Genomic DNA, 15,901 nt, shown 5'->3' on the forward strand with positions numbered 1-15,901 from the left:
CCCTCCGAGATCGATTCCCCCTCCGACAGATCGCCGGAAAAGGTCCCCAGATGGGATCTCACGGGTATAGAAGGTTGCGGCGGTGGAAAAATGGTTTCGTGGCTCCTTTGGGTGTTTTCAGGGTATAAGAGTGTATATAGGTGAAAGAAGTAGGTCGGTGGAGCTGCAAGGGGCCCACGAGGGTGGGGTTCGCGCCTGGCCCCCATGGGCGCGCCGCCCTACCTCGTGGCCGCCTCGCTGCTTCCTTGACGTCCACTCCAAGTCTCCTGGATTGCATTTGTTCCAAAAAAGATCCTCGCGAAGGTTTCATTGTGTTTGGATTCTGTTTGATATTCCTTTTCTGCGAAACACTGAAATAGGCAAAAAACAGCAATTTGCACTGGGCTTTCGGTTAATAGGTTAGTCCCAAAAATAATATATAAGTGTATAATAAAGCCCATAAACATCCAAAACAGATAATAAAATAGCATGGAACAATCAAAAATTATAGATACGTTGGAGACGTATCACGGCCTCCTGGGCCTCGCTGGGCCCTCAGCTCTCGGCTCTGGAGGAGTCGGCCTCGTCAGGACCGGCCCTGCTCCTGGCCCCACCACCAGCCGGGCCTTCGGGGGTCTCGTCCCTGACCGCAGCCTCGCCCTCGGCTGGGTCTCCGCGCGCCTCGCGGACATTCTCGCCGGCTCAGGAGGAGCCGGCCCTCTCGGCCCCGTCGGCGCCTTCATCATCGACCCCGGCCTGGCCTTCTAGCGCTTCGTCGGCCATGCCGTCGGCCTCGTCGACCGCTCCCTTGACTCCGACGCCCATGGCCTCGCCCACGTCTTCATCATCATCTGAGCCGCCGGTTGTGGTCCCTCGCCGTGGTCCACGCCCACCTCCCCTGCCGCCTCACCACTCCATGGTGATGCGTGCCAAGGCCAGGGTGCATCAGCCGAACCCGCGCTACCACAACCTCTGCGTCACGACCATCTTTCCAGTTCCGCGCTCGGTGTGTTCTACGTTGAGTGATCCGCGTTGGACCGCCGCCATGCGCGCTGAGTATGATGCTCTTGTCGCCAACCGGACTTGGACCTTTGTTCCTAGTCCTCCTGGAGCAAACGTCATCTCCAGCAAGTGGGTTTTTCGTCATAAGCTCCTCCCGGACGGTTCTCTCGACAGGTACAAGGCTCGATTGGGTTGTCCGTGGCTTTGCACAACGTGCCGGTGTTGACTTCTCCGAGACTTTCTGTCCGGTTGTCAAACCCGCCACGATCCGTTGACGCTCGACATCAACAACGCTTTCTTATACAACCATCTTCAGGAGCGGGTCCTCTGTCAGCAGCCGGCCGGGTCCGTTGACCCTCGGCGTCCGGATGATGTCTGCCTGTTGTCACGATCGTTATATGGCCTCAAACAAGCTTCGCGCGCGTGGTACCAGCGCATCGCGGCGTTCCTCGGTCATCTTGGGTTTCGCGGCACCACCTCTAACACGTCGTTGTTCGTGCTTCAACATCGGTTAAATTCTAATGTTATGTTATTAATGCATTCATTCAGTCATAGCAACACAATCCATGATCAACAGCAACCACTCTCTGTATCCTATCTACTCCTCTGCAGAATTATTACCAGAACAAGTTTATTTGCATTATTCATTCATCTGTCATCCGGCCTCCACTCCCCTTTAATTTGCAGCCTCCCAACAAATACCATTCACATAGTGGAGTATTATACTTTGATGCAATGCAGCATCTCTATCTTCCCTTCCCTGGTTATTATTATTACATAAAAACCATATAGCCTCTCAGGACTCGGGAACCACTGGAACAGCAGCTGAGCCCTTGGGCTTCACCGCCGCTTCCGCGGCCGCCAACTGATCTTGTCGCTCAGGGACCGCCTCCACTTCCTGGCCGTGCTTCTCTTGCCACCAGGGGTAGCGGCAGCGGCAGCGGCAGCGGCAGCACAAGAGCGCGCCGTGTCAGGAACATGTGTGCTAGTATCAACCTTGGACAGGCTTCGCAGAGACTCGAGATGTTTCCTGCGGTTATTATGCTGGCTGCCCTCCGGAAACCTGTTGCTCAGGCATTTGCTTAAGCCGGTGTGCACCATGATGCCGTCATCGCTCAGATAACCGTTCTCCATACTATCCCGCATGGCCAGGTCGTCGTATTCCTCGTCGGACCTGTTGCAGTCCTCGTCCACAGACCCTTCCATCTGCCAGCCAAAGCACCCACGGATATGTATGTATGTTAAGCAACCGAGTGTAGTAACAATTTGTCAAGCATTTTTTTTGGGGGGGACGGGACCAAAAAAGGAAGAACTCAAAATGAAGGTAAATAAATAGACTGCCACGCCTCACGTCATCATGGTTTTCGTCATCATCTTCTTCACTTAGGTCCTCATCACTCCCTGAATTAGGTGGAACATCAGCTTCTTCTTCGTCATCGTCATCACTGCCAGATGCTGCTGCTGACTCTTTAATCTACAAGTCCCTGGCAAACAGAAATAAGTAAATCAGCAATTATAAGATACTAACAAATCTGATGGTGTTTCTCTGTTGTTCACTGACAGAAAGTTGTGCCAAAAAGATCAGACAAGTTCATGCTGCCAGATAGTACCAAGTTAAATTGCTACTTACCTCTTTATGATGCCCATCGGCCTTCTTAGGGGAGCCGCCGGATGAAGATGCAACATGGCCGCTGCTACTGCCTTCATTACCATTTATCCACGAGCCGTCCACACTTGCAGCTTGACTTGTACAGCCTGTGTCGGTAGGCCATGCACTTATTCCAAAGGAGCCAAACTGGAGATTCACCGACTCGGCCCTTCCAATATTCAGAGGTCCATATATTGGGTTTCCTAGAGATTTCTGGTCTCCGCCACCTTGGGAACCATTTTTTCCGTCTCCATCGCCTGACTCAACGGGCCGAGCCTTTGAAACGGATCCATCCACATCAACGATGGCCATCAGCTTCCTTGAGGATCCTAGGCGTTGGATTAATTTGAACATCCCCTTGGAACTCATGGAGTTGGCAACACATTGGTTTTTGTACTCTTCATTTACAGCCGCTGCAGTGTTTGTGTCGGGGTTATACAACTGTTCTCCAGTAGCTCGCCTGCGGAGGCAGCTAAAGACGGTGGCGTGGATGGAAGCCACGCTCCGGTCAACATTAGTGTTGTTTACCTTGGGAACTACTCCCTCCGTTCCAAAATAGATGACTCAACTTTGTACTAATTGAGTCATCTATTTTGGAACGGAGGGAGTAGGTATTTGTCAGCTCGGCTACAGAGGTACTCTTGGATGGTTCTAATGTTGTTGATGTATTTGACATACTTATTTTTGGTTGGGTCAAGCGTCATGTACTTTGCGCGTACAGCAAACCTCTCGGTGTGCTTGCCCTCGTTGGATATGTAGATCATAAAGGGAATTATTGATGGATGTTTCTTCATTAAGCCCATCTGAAATATTGGAATTATTTGACAAATTCATACTACATAAATATAACAGGGGGCATAAGAACAGATTGATCGTGAACTTATAATTCCACTTTGACTGGAAAAGAAACTGAAAGCAGAGCATTTTCGACATAATTGGAAAGAGCAAGAAAAATAGAAGGAAAATAATTGTACAGGGGAAACAGAACAGTATTATGGTTTTCAGTAGCACGTACCACAAAATTAAGGCTCAAGTGAACGCCCTCAACAACGACCGATTCTTTGCGATCTTCCCACGCGGTGATAAGCCGATCCAGACTGTCGATGACCATCTCACTCTGTGCCTTATAACCTTCTATAGCCATTTGCTTCTTCCCAATTGGTTTTCCCTCAACCTTGTCTCCGCTGCCCTCATAATCCATACCTGAGTTGGTTGACACGCCCGAGCGTTTCTTTGCTTTCCGCCTGGCTTTTGCTTTGGAAACAGCCACCGGATCGAGGCATTCACCTGCATGATAAGTGGATGCCCAGAGAAGGGGGTTTTCCTTGTCGTCAACAAAGCTCCGCATCATGTGGCGAATGGAATCTGTGGAAACTACAGTGGTGATCCCTAACCTGCTCCCCTGTTAATACAACATTGCAATGCTTTATAATCTGGAAGCGAGAAACGATAAAACTGGGGCATGCTCTGGTTCTGAAGAGATGATTTAGTGTCTGGCTTGTAGGGAAATTTTGCAATATACTCCCTCCGTCCGGAAATACTTGTCATCAAAATGAATAGAAGGGGATGTATCTAGATGCTGAAAAGGAATTAAACTATTGATGGCCTAAATACTAGTATAAGATGATATCTAATAAATCAATAAATAAAGAGAGTTAACGGGGCAAGGGTCATTGTTATCGGAACGGGTCAAATTTGCTTCTAGAGTTTATTGTTTAGATATCATATGGTAGATAAGCTGGTTCATTAAGAATGTTTGCAGCAGCAGCAGTAGATATATAGAGAGTAACATTGTGAAAAGGGAAAAGAAGGAGGTGTGTGTACCAGCAAAGTGGAAAGAGTAGACTTGCCGCAACCACTTGTTCCGCATAGAAGAACCGTGACGGACTCTTTTCTTTCTCGAATCCTAGGGGGAGATTAGAAAGGAATAATATCAGAGTCCTTTGAAAGTTGGTTCCCCTGCCCTGCCCTGCTCTAGATGAAATGCAAATGCAAATACTGCAGGCAAGTCTATTAAGTATGAATGCAAGGCACACGGACTATTAAGTATGTTTTATGATTTTATGACAAGTTTAAATTTTCAGCTGAACATCTGAGTTGCCCAAGATTGCACATCTGAATGCAATCTTACTTTTGCTTCTCCAGATGCCATGAAATTGTAAAGGTATCTTTCTATTCCTAGAATGATTTGACAAGGCCCATGTCGACGATCTATGCACCCTCACCTACGCCCAGGTTGTCTAAGAAAAAACAGTCCATTAGTTGTGAGATCTCTTACTGCTAAAATCAGTGGTCGGCGTGGCATGAATAAAATTCATAGCATGACATTTGGATTTGGCGTTTTTATGTGTACCTGACACGCCTTGAGGATTAAAGCTGCGCTTGAGTCAATTCGAATATTGTACAGTTGATTTCTTTATTGGGAGTTAGATCCAAAAAGCTAAGTTATATGTGATAAAATTCAACTTATCGTCCGTCTATATCATGGTTTGTAATTTGTTACGGTGTCAGGGCACCGCTGAGACGCACCTAGCCTGTAGAGCTTAACACTTTGAACAGTTCTCTTGAAAACATCTCTCACATATATTTGGACCCATACAAATTATTCAATTTTTCTTAAACACTGCTTGGATTTTTCAAAAATAGTCTAAGTATTTTTGTCAATATGAGCGGGCGCAGCAAAGCGCGCCTTCATGTTCTAGTTGTTCAACTCAACCGATAGACTCGTATTCATCCTGCCCGGTGAGAAGGAAGAGAGAGGCAACAAGGATAGCGTGACGCGCAATGGCGGATCTAAAGAAGGAGTGGAGGGCAAAGGACGACACCGTCCCCATGAAACAAAGGGTCAAAGAACAAGTAGGCCTCTTCAATCTTGCCTTGATTTACTCAAGTGTTTCTGCTTAGGGTTTTACATGTTGTATCTCTTGTGCTACAGGATGGCACAGAGGTGTGGTTCCTCCTCCGACTTGAAGAGCTGATGGATGGATTTTTACTGTATTGATTTAGAAACCATGCGCTCCTGTTGAATGGCGCGCGCCTCCCTCCCGGACCAGCCCGTCCTCTACACCTTCCAGGAGCTCGCCGCCGCCACAAACAACTTCCTCGCCAAGCGGGGCTCCTCCGACACCTTCTGGCGCTGCTCCCTCCGCTCCCGCCCAGCCGCGCTCTTCCAGCTCCGACCGCTCCCGCTTCTCACGCCCGCCTCCGCCTCCGCCGCGCTCGCCCGCTACCACCACGCCAGCCTCGCGCGACTCCTTGGCGCCTGCCCCGCCGGCGCCCACGTCTACCTCGCCTACGCCCTCCCCCCAGGCGCCTGCACCCTCGCCGCATACCTCTCCTCCTCCCGCGCCGGCGGCAGCAGCACCAGTAGAAGCGTCGTCCTCCGCACGTGGCTGTCCCGCGTGCAGGTGGCCGTGGACGTGGCCCAGGGCATCGAGTACGCTCACGCGCACGCCGACGCCGCGCACGGCCGCGTCTCCCCCTCCACCGTGCTCCTCGCCCCCGACGCCCACGGCAGCAAGAGCCAGGGCGTGCTGCTGCTGGGGCTGCTGTCCGGGGAGGCGGCGGAGAGCCGGTACCGGTTCGACCGCGCCACCAAGGAGTTGGCGCGGGTGTCGGTGGTGGACACGGCCGCGGAGGCGCTCCGGAGCGGAGCTGCTGAGCGACTCGTTCCCCGTGGCGGCCGCGGAGAGGCTGCTGGAGGTGGGGCTGCGGTGCGCCTCTGAGGATGAGGATGAGGATGAGGAGGGAAAGGAGCGGCCGGAGATGGGGTGGGTGGCCGGCAAGGTGTCGCGGGTGTACGTCGAGTCCCGGGCGTGGGAGCGCACCCTGCAGCCGCCCTCCGACGACCTTTCCTCCGTCGCACTCGCGCCGCGATAGATAGCAGCCATTACTAATCCAAAGCTGACTTTTTCTTCTTCTTCTCTTTCACATCTGCTCTACCTGCACTTGACTCTCATTCATCAACATCAAATGAAATACTCCTTGAGATTTCAAAACTCAAAAGAATACGAATTCAATTTGACAAATCTCCTTCAAATTTCCAGCTTTGATTTCAAGGAGTGAGACCAAATCATCATCAACAACAACCGTTTTTTTTTTTACTTTTATTACTTTGATTCAAGGAGTGAGACCAAATCCAAATGAAACCAAACAGTGATGACATTGGTAAAATTGCCCACCCACATTGTACTACGTACTAGTTTGTTCTTTCATCATCACAAAATAGCATCTACTCCCTCCATTTCTAAATATATAAGTCTTTTTAAACATAATAAAGATTCTAGTATAAACTAGATACCAAGAAAAAATGAGTGAATCTAAACTCTAAACTACGTGCTGACTGATATTCTGAGGCTGTTTGTTTGTTAAACCACAGGCATATACTGTACTCTATGTAATAATGTAGTACTACTTTACTATGTCAACAACAACGACATGACAGATTAGGGAGGGATTCTTCAACAGTAGATTTGATTTGATCAACAACGACATGACAGACGCGTTTATTCCACCTCTTCTTGCCGCCGCCGATCCCCTTCCACCACCGCCGCCACCTTGGGACGACGAGGTTAGGGTTTCTCGTCGTGTGAGAGATTTCATGTCAAATGCTTCAGATCAGTTCAAGGGTTGATCTCCAGGGCGCTGGTCACCGAGATTCACCGAAACTTTGATAATATATTTGGATCATTTTTTCGTGCACAAAAAAAATCAAATATGGACTCAGATTTTTGTTGCATTTGAGTTCTGAATTCAAAAACTAATGAATTCAAATTGTACACAAAGCTCCTTCGAATTCTCTTGTAATTTCAACAACTGAGGCTTTCAGCAGATAAGAGGAAGAGGATGATTCTTCCTTCATCATCCCTTTTTCTTTTCTTTTACTCCCCCCATCCCATCCCATTTTTGCAGGCTTGTTAGATTGCAAAAAAAAAAAAGGCTTATATTGTGGGACGAAGTGTATTTTTTTGAACTTTGGAGTCCAAATGAACAAACAGTGATAACATTGGTAAAATGGCCCACATTGTAGTACTAGTTTGGTCTTTCTTTGCTCATTACTACTGTCCTTGGCAAAATAACATCCACATAAGAAGCTTAAACAGTGATACTGCAAGTGCCAACGAATATTCATTCTGAGAGGCTGTTTTTTTTTTGTTTGTTTGTTTGTTATAAACCACAGCCATGTCTAGTATACCAACAATGACATGATAAGTAAAGGCTTCTTCAACTGCTGGTAAATTTGGTACGTACTAAACAAAATTGGGGTCTCTCAGCTACACAAACATGTTCCATTCCATTCACCTCCTGTTGCTGTAGTAGTGCCTGTCCCTCTCTCTCTCCCTTTCCCTCTCCCTCTCCCTCTCCCTTTCCCTTTCCCTTTCCCTCGAGCCCGAGCCCGAGCCCGAGTGCTGCCTGCTCGAAAACACGGGGCTCGGGGTCCAGGCACCATCGTCATAACCAGATGAGCTTCTTCTTCCGGCACCAGGGATCGCCGGTCCGTAGTCATACGAGTGATACCTCGATGACGAGTAATGCTCGACGCCTGGAGGGGCAGGAGGAGCTCTATCCCTCGAATCTGATGATGAGTGCTGGTGACGGCCAGAGGAGGACTGAAGAGGGGGCGGCGGAGCGCTGCCCCACAGCCAAGGGTCGCCGTTCTCTGGGACGGGCGCGTTTATTCCAGGGAACTCCACCGTCATCCTCTTGCGAGGCGGGGATGGTTCACCCTTCTCCGGAAGCTCTCCCTCCTCATGCTGCTGCTCTTCCTTCACCTCCCCGTCCCCAAATATGGTGATGCCAGATGGTTTGTCTTCATCTTCCACCTCATCTAAACAAACCAGAATCATTTCAGTTAGCCCACACACAAGAGTCAAGACTAAACTATGAAGACTCGCTGCTCTCTTCAATTGAGGGGTGGAATTGAAGTGCTCTGCTTACCTAGGTAACCTGGAGGATAACCCAATTCGCGCATCCTGTGCAGCCACGGCGGCGGGTCATTTTCCTGCATGGATTGTGATACTCTCAGAAAAAGAAACTTGTGGAAGTTAACATAAATTAATTGGGGCAGTGTTGCTATTGGTTCCTAAGTGACAAGAGAAACTTGAGTTCACAAAACTGAACCACTGCTCTAGCAATGAAACCATCCCTAGTTCCAACTATTTTTTTATGGTGGGTGAGAACATCAAAGGCAATTGGCTGATTACAAAAAGATTAGAAACTTCATTTCAAGAATTTGTACGGAATTTAATTCGTCATGCTTGACCATACCGAAAGAAGGATGCTGAACTCACAACAAAATCATTTAACCCTAGACAATAATCACACAACAAAACGGTTGGATTCATACATGTTGCTCTTTGTTTATCCATGCTACTAAAATTCAAAAGAACAAGAATCACTATTTGCTTTCAGCTCGTGTATGCACATATTTACAGATCGTTTAATTAAGCTAACAGGTGGAAGCTAAAAGATGGGTCCTTCCATCTCACAGTTCAACTAAAGATTGGTATATCCTAACAATGAAAAATTGATATATCCTAATCATGAAAAAAAGGGAAACAGACCAAAAATCAAGTGAAACAAGCTTTAACTGAAAAAGAGAACGCATCCCTTACCCTGAGCCCCAAGCATTCTCTAGTCTCAGATCCCAGGACTCCTGCCTTCAGATCATCAAATTTGCCTGGCGTCTTCTGGTAGTAGCGATTTTGTCCACGATTACCAACATTAGATAGGTTCCTTTTCAAGTTGTGCTGCTTGCGGGCATTGCTAATTGCAACATGGTCACGAGGCTTTGGGCAATCCTTAAGAGCATGGCTATACGAACCACAGTTGAAACAGCGAGAATCATCCTTATCTTTCTTGCTGCCAGAGAAACAAGACATGTCATGCTGCAGATCCACGCAAAGGTATACTAATGCTATAATTAGGGATCAGCTATGAAAAAGATCATTACGAGACCAAAAACGCCAGATGGAAGTAACTACCAAGAAAGATGATCAGACAAAGAAATTCAAACAGAAGCCTATGTCTTCAGAGAGAATGAACTATGTTTTCGAACTCTGGAGTTACTAGTTACTATGTATTCAATACAAGCATACCAGCTTCAATCATCTATTCATAGTCTCAGAATATATTGGTATCAGGACAAAGATTATTCGCAGATTACATTTGATGATCAAGATATGATATATATGAATAAATCAAATTGCTGATATTTATAAATCATTAATTTACAAATATATTGGTGTCACACAGAAACTAGTATTAAGACTCCAGCACGTAAATACAGCCCAAAATATTTAGGAATAAAGGCGATGGAAGTTTGACAGTCATGCCGAATGCAAGGTCACTCACAAATGGCATTTTAATTCTACCAGCTAATGCAAGATCAGAAGAACAAAATAAAAGGGCAACCTGGTGCATGTAACTCCCGCTTGCGCAGGGTCCAGGGAAGGGTCCGGCCACTTTGGGTCTATAGTACGCAGCCTTTCCCTACATTTCTGTAAGAGGCTGTTTCCAGGACTTGAACCCATGACCTCATGGTCACAAGGCAGCAGCTTTACCACTGCGCCAAGGCTCCCCTTCATCAGAAGAACAAAATAGAAAGCAAAAAATAAGACAAAGATCGATACCCTTCAGCATTTGATGAATCACCCATAGGAGTTGAACCCAATGTAAATTCTCGATCATACAGCGGCACCGCACCATCATCCACAGCAGCATTTCCTCGTGCTTGGCTATCCACCCAGAATGACTTCTCAATAAGAAAAACAAAATAAAACAGAAGGTAGAATTATTAGATTCTAACTAACTTAATCCATGAGTCAGATCTCAACTCAAATGCAACATGTACCAAAGATAATTAAGAACTAAGACATACATCTATCCTGCTGCCACTATTATCCTGATACGTACTAGTCATATCTCATATCCATGTACTGCTTAATTTTCCTTTTTTAGGACATCCTATGCCTTAATTTTATTGTCTTCCTAAATAGGCACGTGTTGCTGTCTTATACATGCCAGACTGCCACAGAGCCCAGGCCCATGACCATGACCATAACGCCGAATGCTCTATGAATATTATCCGCCAATCAATTAACTACTAGGAAGAATCTTGGTTGTTCATTTTTATCTCTGAGATGAGATAGTGGAGTCGGGATCTCCTACCAGTAAGGGCTGAACAACAACCCAACCTCAATGAGCTGTTAGAGAATGCACTCTTATCACTACAGCCAAATGAAGCAACTAATCAACTATGTGATATCTAGCTAATCTGGAGCCTCAGTGAAATAATATATCAGTCTCAGGGATTGTTAGCACCGTCCTCATCTGGAAACGAGTGGTTGCTTCGTGTGCTGGCTGGGTAAATGTAAAGGTGGTGCTATACCTTGATGCTCATGACAGGTACATTGCAAGTAGCAGAATTGCAATTTTCAGGAAACAAAACTCGTATAACTCCACCACGGGAGCATGTCTTCGATGTCCATTTTAGTGAATGAATTTAATCGAAAACAGGCCAACCAAAGTTTTGTAACAGCAATCCCATACTTTAGTTGGAGGTTAAATCTTCAGACTGAGCTTAGGAAGGATAACAATGGCAAGCTTATACATACCACAGCACAGGATCTCTCTGAACCAACATGTAATGCTGGATAATAAGTCTCTTCACCACAGTCCAAGACTTCTTCCACAGTTTCCTGCCATTATCAAGAAATGGAATTTTGAGTTCAGCATTTCTATACAGATAACAGTCGTATTCTAGTCTATAGTAACCTATTAAATGTACCCTCCACAAGTCATTATCTTCCTTCTATTGGCCAAGGCAATAATTATATTTTAGCAGTGAAGCAATAACAATAGCACCAAAACCAACTAACTACCCAATGGTGCTCTACAGAGGGAACATGAAAGATACATGAGATGAGATAACCAAAATCAACCGTGCCAATAAAGAAGCTCTCATTTAAAGCATAGTCCGAGAGCTGCTGATATATGTGAATAATAAAGATTATAAAGTCGATTCATGCAAAACTACCATAACAGCAAAAGCCAGGGTTGTAAGGAACAGTACCGTCAAGGCGTGTTGCTTTCTAGCTTGCCACTCGGACCATTGCTGCATCAGTTCCACGAGTTTCCTTTTGCTTTCCCTGGAATATCGGGAAATTGGAAATTAGCACTGAAACTACTAGAGAGTTTTAAGGTGTTTTTCAGAAGGATAAATTGATTAACAAATGCAACGCGCTGTCATAGATAGTATTCATTCAGAATAAAAAGCATCTCATCTCATGATTAACGGACCTTGTCAAGTTGTTGTAGACTACACGAACAGAAGGTTCGGCTGATTCCGTGCGGGGTCTTTTAACTCCTCTTGTGGCTGAAGATGTAATATCAAGGAACAAAAACATGTACTAGAAATGATCCGATTGGTAATAGCATGTCTGTAACCATGGCGCTGTTTTCATTCATGTCAATACAGTTGAAGGTAAGAAGATGGAAACAGAGGAGGATACGGCTTTGGTCGATAAAGGCGCCGCTGCTCGGTCTTGAAGAAAGGGGAGGCCCGTCATTGTTGCCCATGGGTGTTTCAGCTGCTGAAACACAAGCATGCTGCTTTGTAACAATGACTAGGGCATTGTCGTCGGAGAGGTCCATGTCCTCAACCTGGCCTTCTTCGAGGTCGATGATGTCATCATCTTGCGGTTGTTGGTGGGATGGGGGAGGAGGAGGCCCCACTCCATTGGCACCCAAGGCTTCTTCTTTGGCCTTGGCCTGGGGGTTATCTGCTGCTGCATCTTGGGCAGCAGCAGCAGAAGAAGAAGATTGTTGGCAGGCGATCTGGCCTTCCTCGAGGTCGATGACCTCGACGACGACGGAACTAGTACTGGCCTTGGTGCCTTGTGGGTGGTGCTGGGATGGCAGAGGCTCCGGCTCCGGCTCCGGCTGTGGTGGTGCGTGATTGAGATTCAGATTCAGATCGACGGCATCGACTTGGAGGGGCTGGTGGAGATCTTCCGAGGCGCGAGGCTGAGGTTCGTCGCCGAGACTGATGAACTCGTCCATCAATCTCAATCTCCTCTGTCTCTTGGGGGAGGGGAGGGCTGCAGATTCAGATTCAGAATGAATCAAGCCTGGTGCCTTGAATCATGGGCTGGAAAGAAAGAAAGAAAGGAATTTTGAGAGAGCAGGAGCGGAAATCAATCATCAACAGAATAAAGTGGAGAGATCTACCTCCACCTTACCTGCGGGCGGGCGGACGGACGGCGGTGAGGCCCCTTCCTTGTTCCTCCTCCTCCTCCTCCTCTATAAGGACAGGAGAGGATAGGCGGCGGCGGCGGCGGGGAGCTGTCCGTCCCCAGCTCTTCTTCTAGTATATCCACAGTATCCGAGAGTGTCTAGGGCAGGGCAACCGTCCGTCCGTCCGTCCGGTTGGTATTCTGCTCGTGCTCGCTCAGGTCAGGTCAGGTCAGGGAAGGCCGTAATCCAAACAAGAGAGTTTTGGACCAAACCCCAAGGAAGGCTCTTTCATTCAAACCAACCAAATTTGCATCATTTTCATTTGTGGAGGATTCCATTTCATCCTTAGAACAAGAAAAATTCTACCTTTCTGATTGGAATCCTTTGGAGATTTTTTTAATCATCTCATTTTACTCTATTCTATTCTATTTTTTTATATTTTTTTGCAGATGATTTCATTTTACTCTATTCTATTCTATTTTGGAGGAAAAAACTTCCATGCACTCAAACTTCTTGCTACAAATATAGGGAGTCCGGCTGGTCGCGCCCCAGCTGCCCGATGCAGTTAGTCGGGTTCGTCCGATCTGGCATCTCAACCCCCGACTCCTTCTTCCTTCTCCAATCAACGCTTTCCCCCTTCCCGCAGCCAATCTTCCTCCTCCCGCGGTTGTGCGTGCCGCTCCCCCTCGCCGGTTTGCTCGCCCTAGTCAAATCGCAACAAAAGACAATATGAAGTGTAGTAGCTTTTTCCCCGCATTCCCCGCATTCATGGTTGCCCGGCCACAAAAACCTCTTCCTCTCATCGGTGCTGCCGTTGCAGCATTAATGGCGACACCGTCGCGCCACCCAACAAGGCAACAACCAACACAACACAGCACCTCTCTCTGCTCTGCTCTGCTGCAGAAGAAGAATAGATCCCCCGCCACGAGCGCGAACCAACAGCCTCTGCTCTGCTCTGCTGCAGATCCTCCCCACCACCACCACCACCACCACCAGTGATTTGATCTTGGTTGTTGCTGCTCAGCTGAAAGGGGAAGTGATTTGATTCAACTTCAGCAGGGAAGGCGACGCCCACAAGACAAATGTTGCTTCTTCTCCTGCTGACCTGACCTGACTGGTAGATTTTCCTTTCCCTTCCCTTCGTTGTAATTTCTACGTATGTGTTAGCTCATGATCGATCGTTCAAATTTCAGTTCCTGTTCCTGACTAGTTGTGTTATCATTCAGGATGGCGATGCGTGTGCCAGTCGTCATCTTGTCTCATGTTATTCTTGTCGTATGCTGCCTTGCATGGTCTACTACCACTACACATTGTAAGCGCGCGCTCTCTCTCTCCCTACTTGAAATAAGATAAACAATTAATCTGTCTTCTTTTCACATACATTTCATCATCAATCGCATCACCACCAGATACTTCTTAAGAAGGAAGATTCAACTTATTAGTTCCATGTGGATGTGTGAGTGAAATGAATTTGACTCTGCATGCGTATATACTACTCCCTCCGTTCCAAAATAGATGACTCAACTTTATACTAACTTTAGTACAAAATTGAGTCATTTATTTTGGAACGGAGGGAGTACACCACAACTAGGTTTGATCTTGACAAGAGGGGAGGGCTCAGACTCAGAGGTAACGGCGCTTTAGAGGCCGATTTTGTTGACGAATAACTTTACATATTTTCCTTTTCAACTTGACATGCTCGCGGGCCATGCTAATCGCAACATGGTCGTGAGGCTTTGGGCAGTCCTTGAGAGCACGACTAGGCGAAGCACAGTTGAGGCAGCGCCAATCATCCTTCATTATCTTCTCTTGCTGCCACACAAACAACACAACACAAAGTCCACTCACAATTTAATTGGCATTTTTATTCTTATTACCAGTCGGCTAATCCAAATTGAGAAAATAAAATAAACATGACCAAGGAGGCCATCATATATATGGACAGAAAGGATAACTGCTACTCCCTCTGTTCTAAATTAGTTGACTTGGATGTATTTAGATACGGATGTATCTAACACTAAAACATGTCTAGATAAATCTGTATCTAGACAAATCTGAGTCAACTAATTTGGAACGGATGGAGTACCTCTCAGCATTCACCCAATGTAAATTCAGGATCGTACAGGGGCACCGCACCATCATCCACATCCACAGCAGCATTTTCTCGTGCTTGGTTATTATCCACCCAGAATGACTACTTGTCAATGAGTGAGTAAAACAAAAGGCCATCCACAAGTCAGACAGATCTTAACTCAAACTCAAGACATGCCAAAGATAAAATTTCATAATTAAGACCTACTCCATTCGTTCATAAATACAAGTCTTTTTAGAGATTCCAGTATAAACCACATACGGAGCAAAATGAGTGAACTACACTCTAAAATATGTCTATATATATCCAGTTAAAACAGTCTTACTCTCCACAAGTCATTATCATCGTCTTATATTGGCCAAGGCAATATCTAGTACTCCCTCCGTTCCTAAATACTTGTCTTTTTAGAGATGTCAAATGGACTATCACATACGGATGTATATAGACATATTTTAGAGTGTAGATTCACTCATTTTGCTCCGCATATAGTCATTTGTTGAAATCTCTATAAAGACAAATATTTAGGAACGGAGGAAGTATATTTTATCAGTGAAGAATAACAATGGTATCAAAACATTAAAACCAACTAGCCAAGGGTGCTCTACTGAGGGAACATGGAAGATATAGGGAACCAGACGTAATTTTGGCATGCCTGTTTTCTTCATCGTCTCTGGTTTAAAGCATAAATATAGCCAGAGAGCTGATGATAGATACAGATTATGAAGACGATGCGGATCCACCGTGCCAGAACAAGTCATATATATAGTGTTGCAGGGAGGAGCAGTACGTACCGTTGAGTTGGGTTGCTTTCTAACTTGCCACTCGGACCATTATTGTTGCATCAGTTCCATGAGCTCTCTCTTGCTTTCTCTGCACAAATAATATCAGGACAAACAAAAAGTTAGCACTCAAACAAACTAGAGTTCTTGTGGCTGAACAGGCAA

The 15,901-nt window shown here is 46.3% G+C and overlaps 1 protein-coding gene and 2 pseudogenes across 2 annotated transcripts; 1 reads left to right on the forward strand and 2 right to left on the reverse strand.

The window, feature by feature from the left end:
- Nucleotides 1-1,563: 1,563 nt before the first annotated feature.
- LOC119284482 lies at nt 1,564-4,531 on the reverse strand (annotated as a pseudogene).
- An 811-nt stretch (nt 4,532-5,342) lies between these two features.
- On the forward strand, nt 5,343-6,706 carry LOC119284481 (annotated as a pseudogene).
- A 1,025-nt stretch (nt 6,707-7,731) lies between these two features.
- On the reverse strand, nt 7,732-13,070 carry LOC119284480. 2 transcript variants are annotated; one of them, XM_037563589.1, is made up of 9 exons: nt 12,871-13,070; nt 12,142-12,729; nt 11,930-12,005; nt 11,703-11,778; nt 11,245-11,328; nt 10,261-10,382; nt 9,244-9,490; nt 8,567-8,630; nt 7,732-8,456 (listed from the first exon to the last, which is right to left on the reverse strand). In XM_037563589.1, the coding sequence occupies exons 2-9, from the start codon at nt 12,689-12,691 to the stop codon at nt 7,927-7,929; spliced, it is 1,749 nt and encodes a 582-aa protein (XP_037419486.1). In that variant the 5' UTR covers nt 12,692-12,729; nt 12,871-13,070; the 3' UTR covers nt 7,732-7,926. The 2 variants fall into 2 exon arrangements, with proteins under 2 accessions (XP_037419486.1, XP_037419485.1); XM_037563588.1 differs by having other exon boundaries at nt 12,142-12,779; nt 12,871-13,069.
- Between the last annotated feature and the right edge of the window lie 2,831 nt (nt 13,071-15,901).

The sequence above is a fragment of the Triticum dicoccoides genome, chromosome 4A (genome assembly GCF_002162155.2).
Source record: "Triticum dicoccoides isolate Atlit2015 ecotype Zavitan chromosome 4A, WEW_v2.0, whole genome shotgun sequence".
NCBI classification, from domain to species: Eukaryota; Viridiplantae; Streptophyta; class Magnoliopsida; order Poales; family Poaceae; genus Triticum; species Triticum dicoccoides.

Excerpts from the sequence above, each read along its gene's own strand:
- LOC119284480 (XM_037563589.1), bottom strand. The coding sequence starts at position 12,691 with ATGGACGAGTTCATCAGTCTCGGCGACGAACCTCAGCCTCGCGCCTCG. Across the intron at positions 9,491-10,260 it reads GATTCATCAAATGCTGAAGG|CAAGAAAGATAAGGATGATT; the intron begins GTATCGATCTTT and ends TTTCTCTGGCAG. Across the intron at positions 8,631-9,243 it reads GAGAATGCTTGGGGCTCAGG|GAAAATGACCCGCCGCCGTG; the intron begins GTAAGGGATGCG and ends CAATCCATGCAG.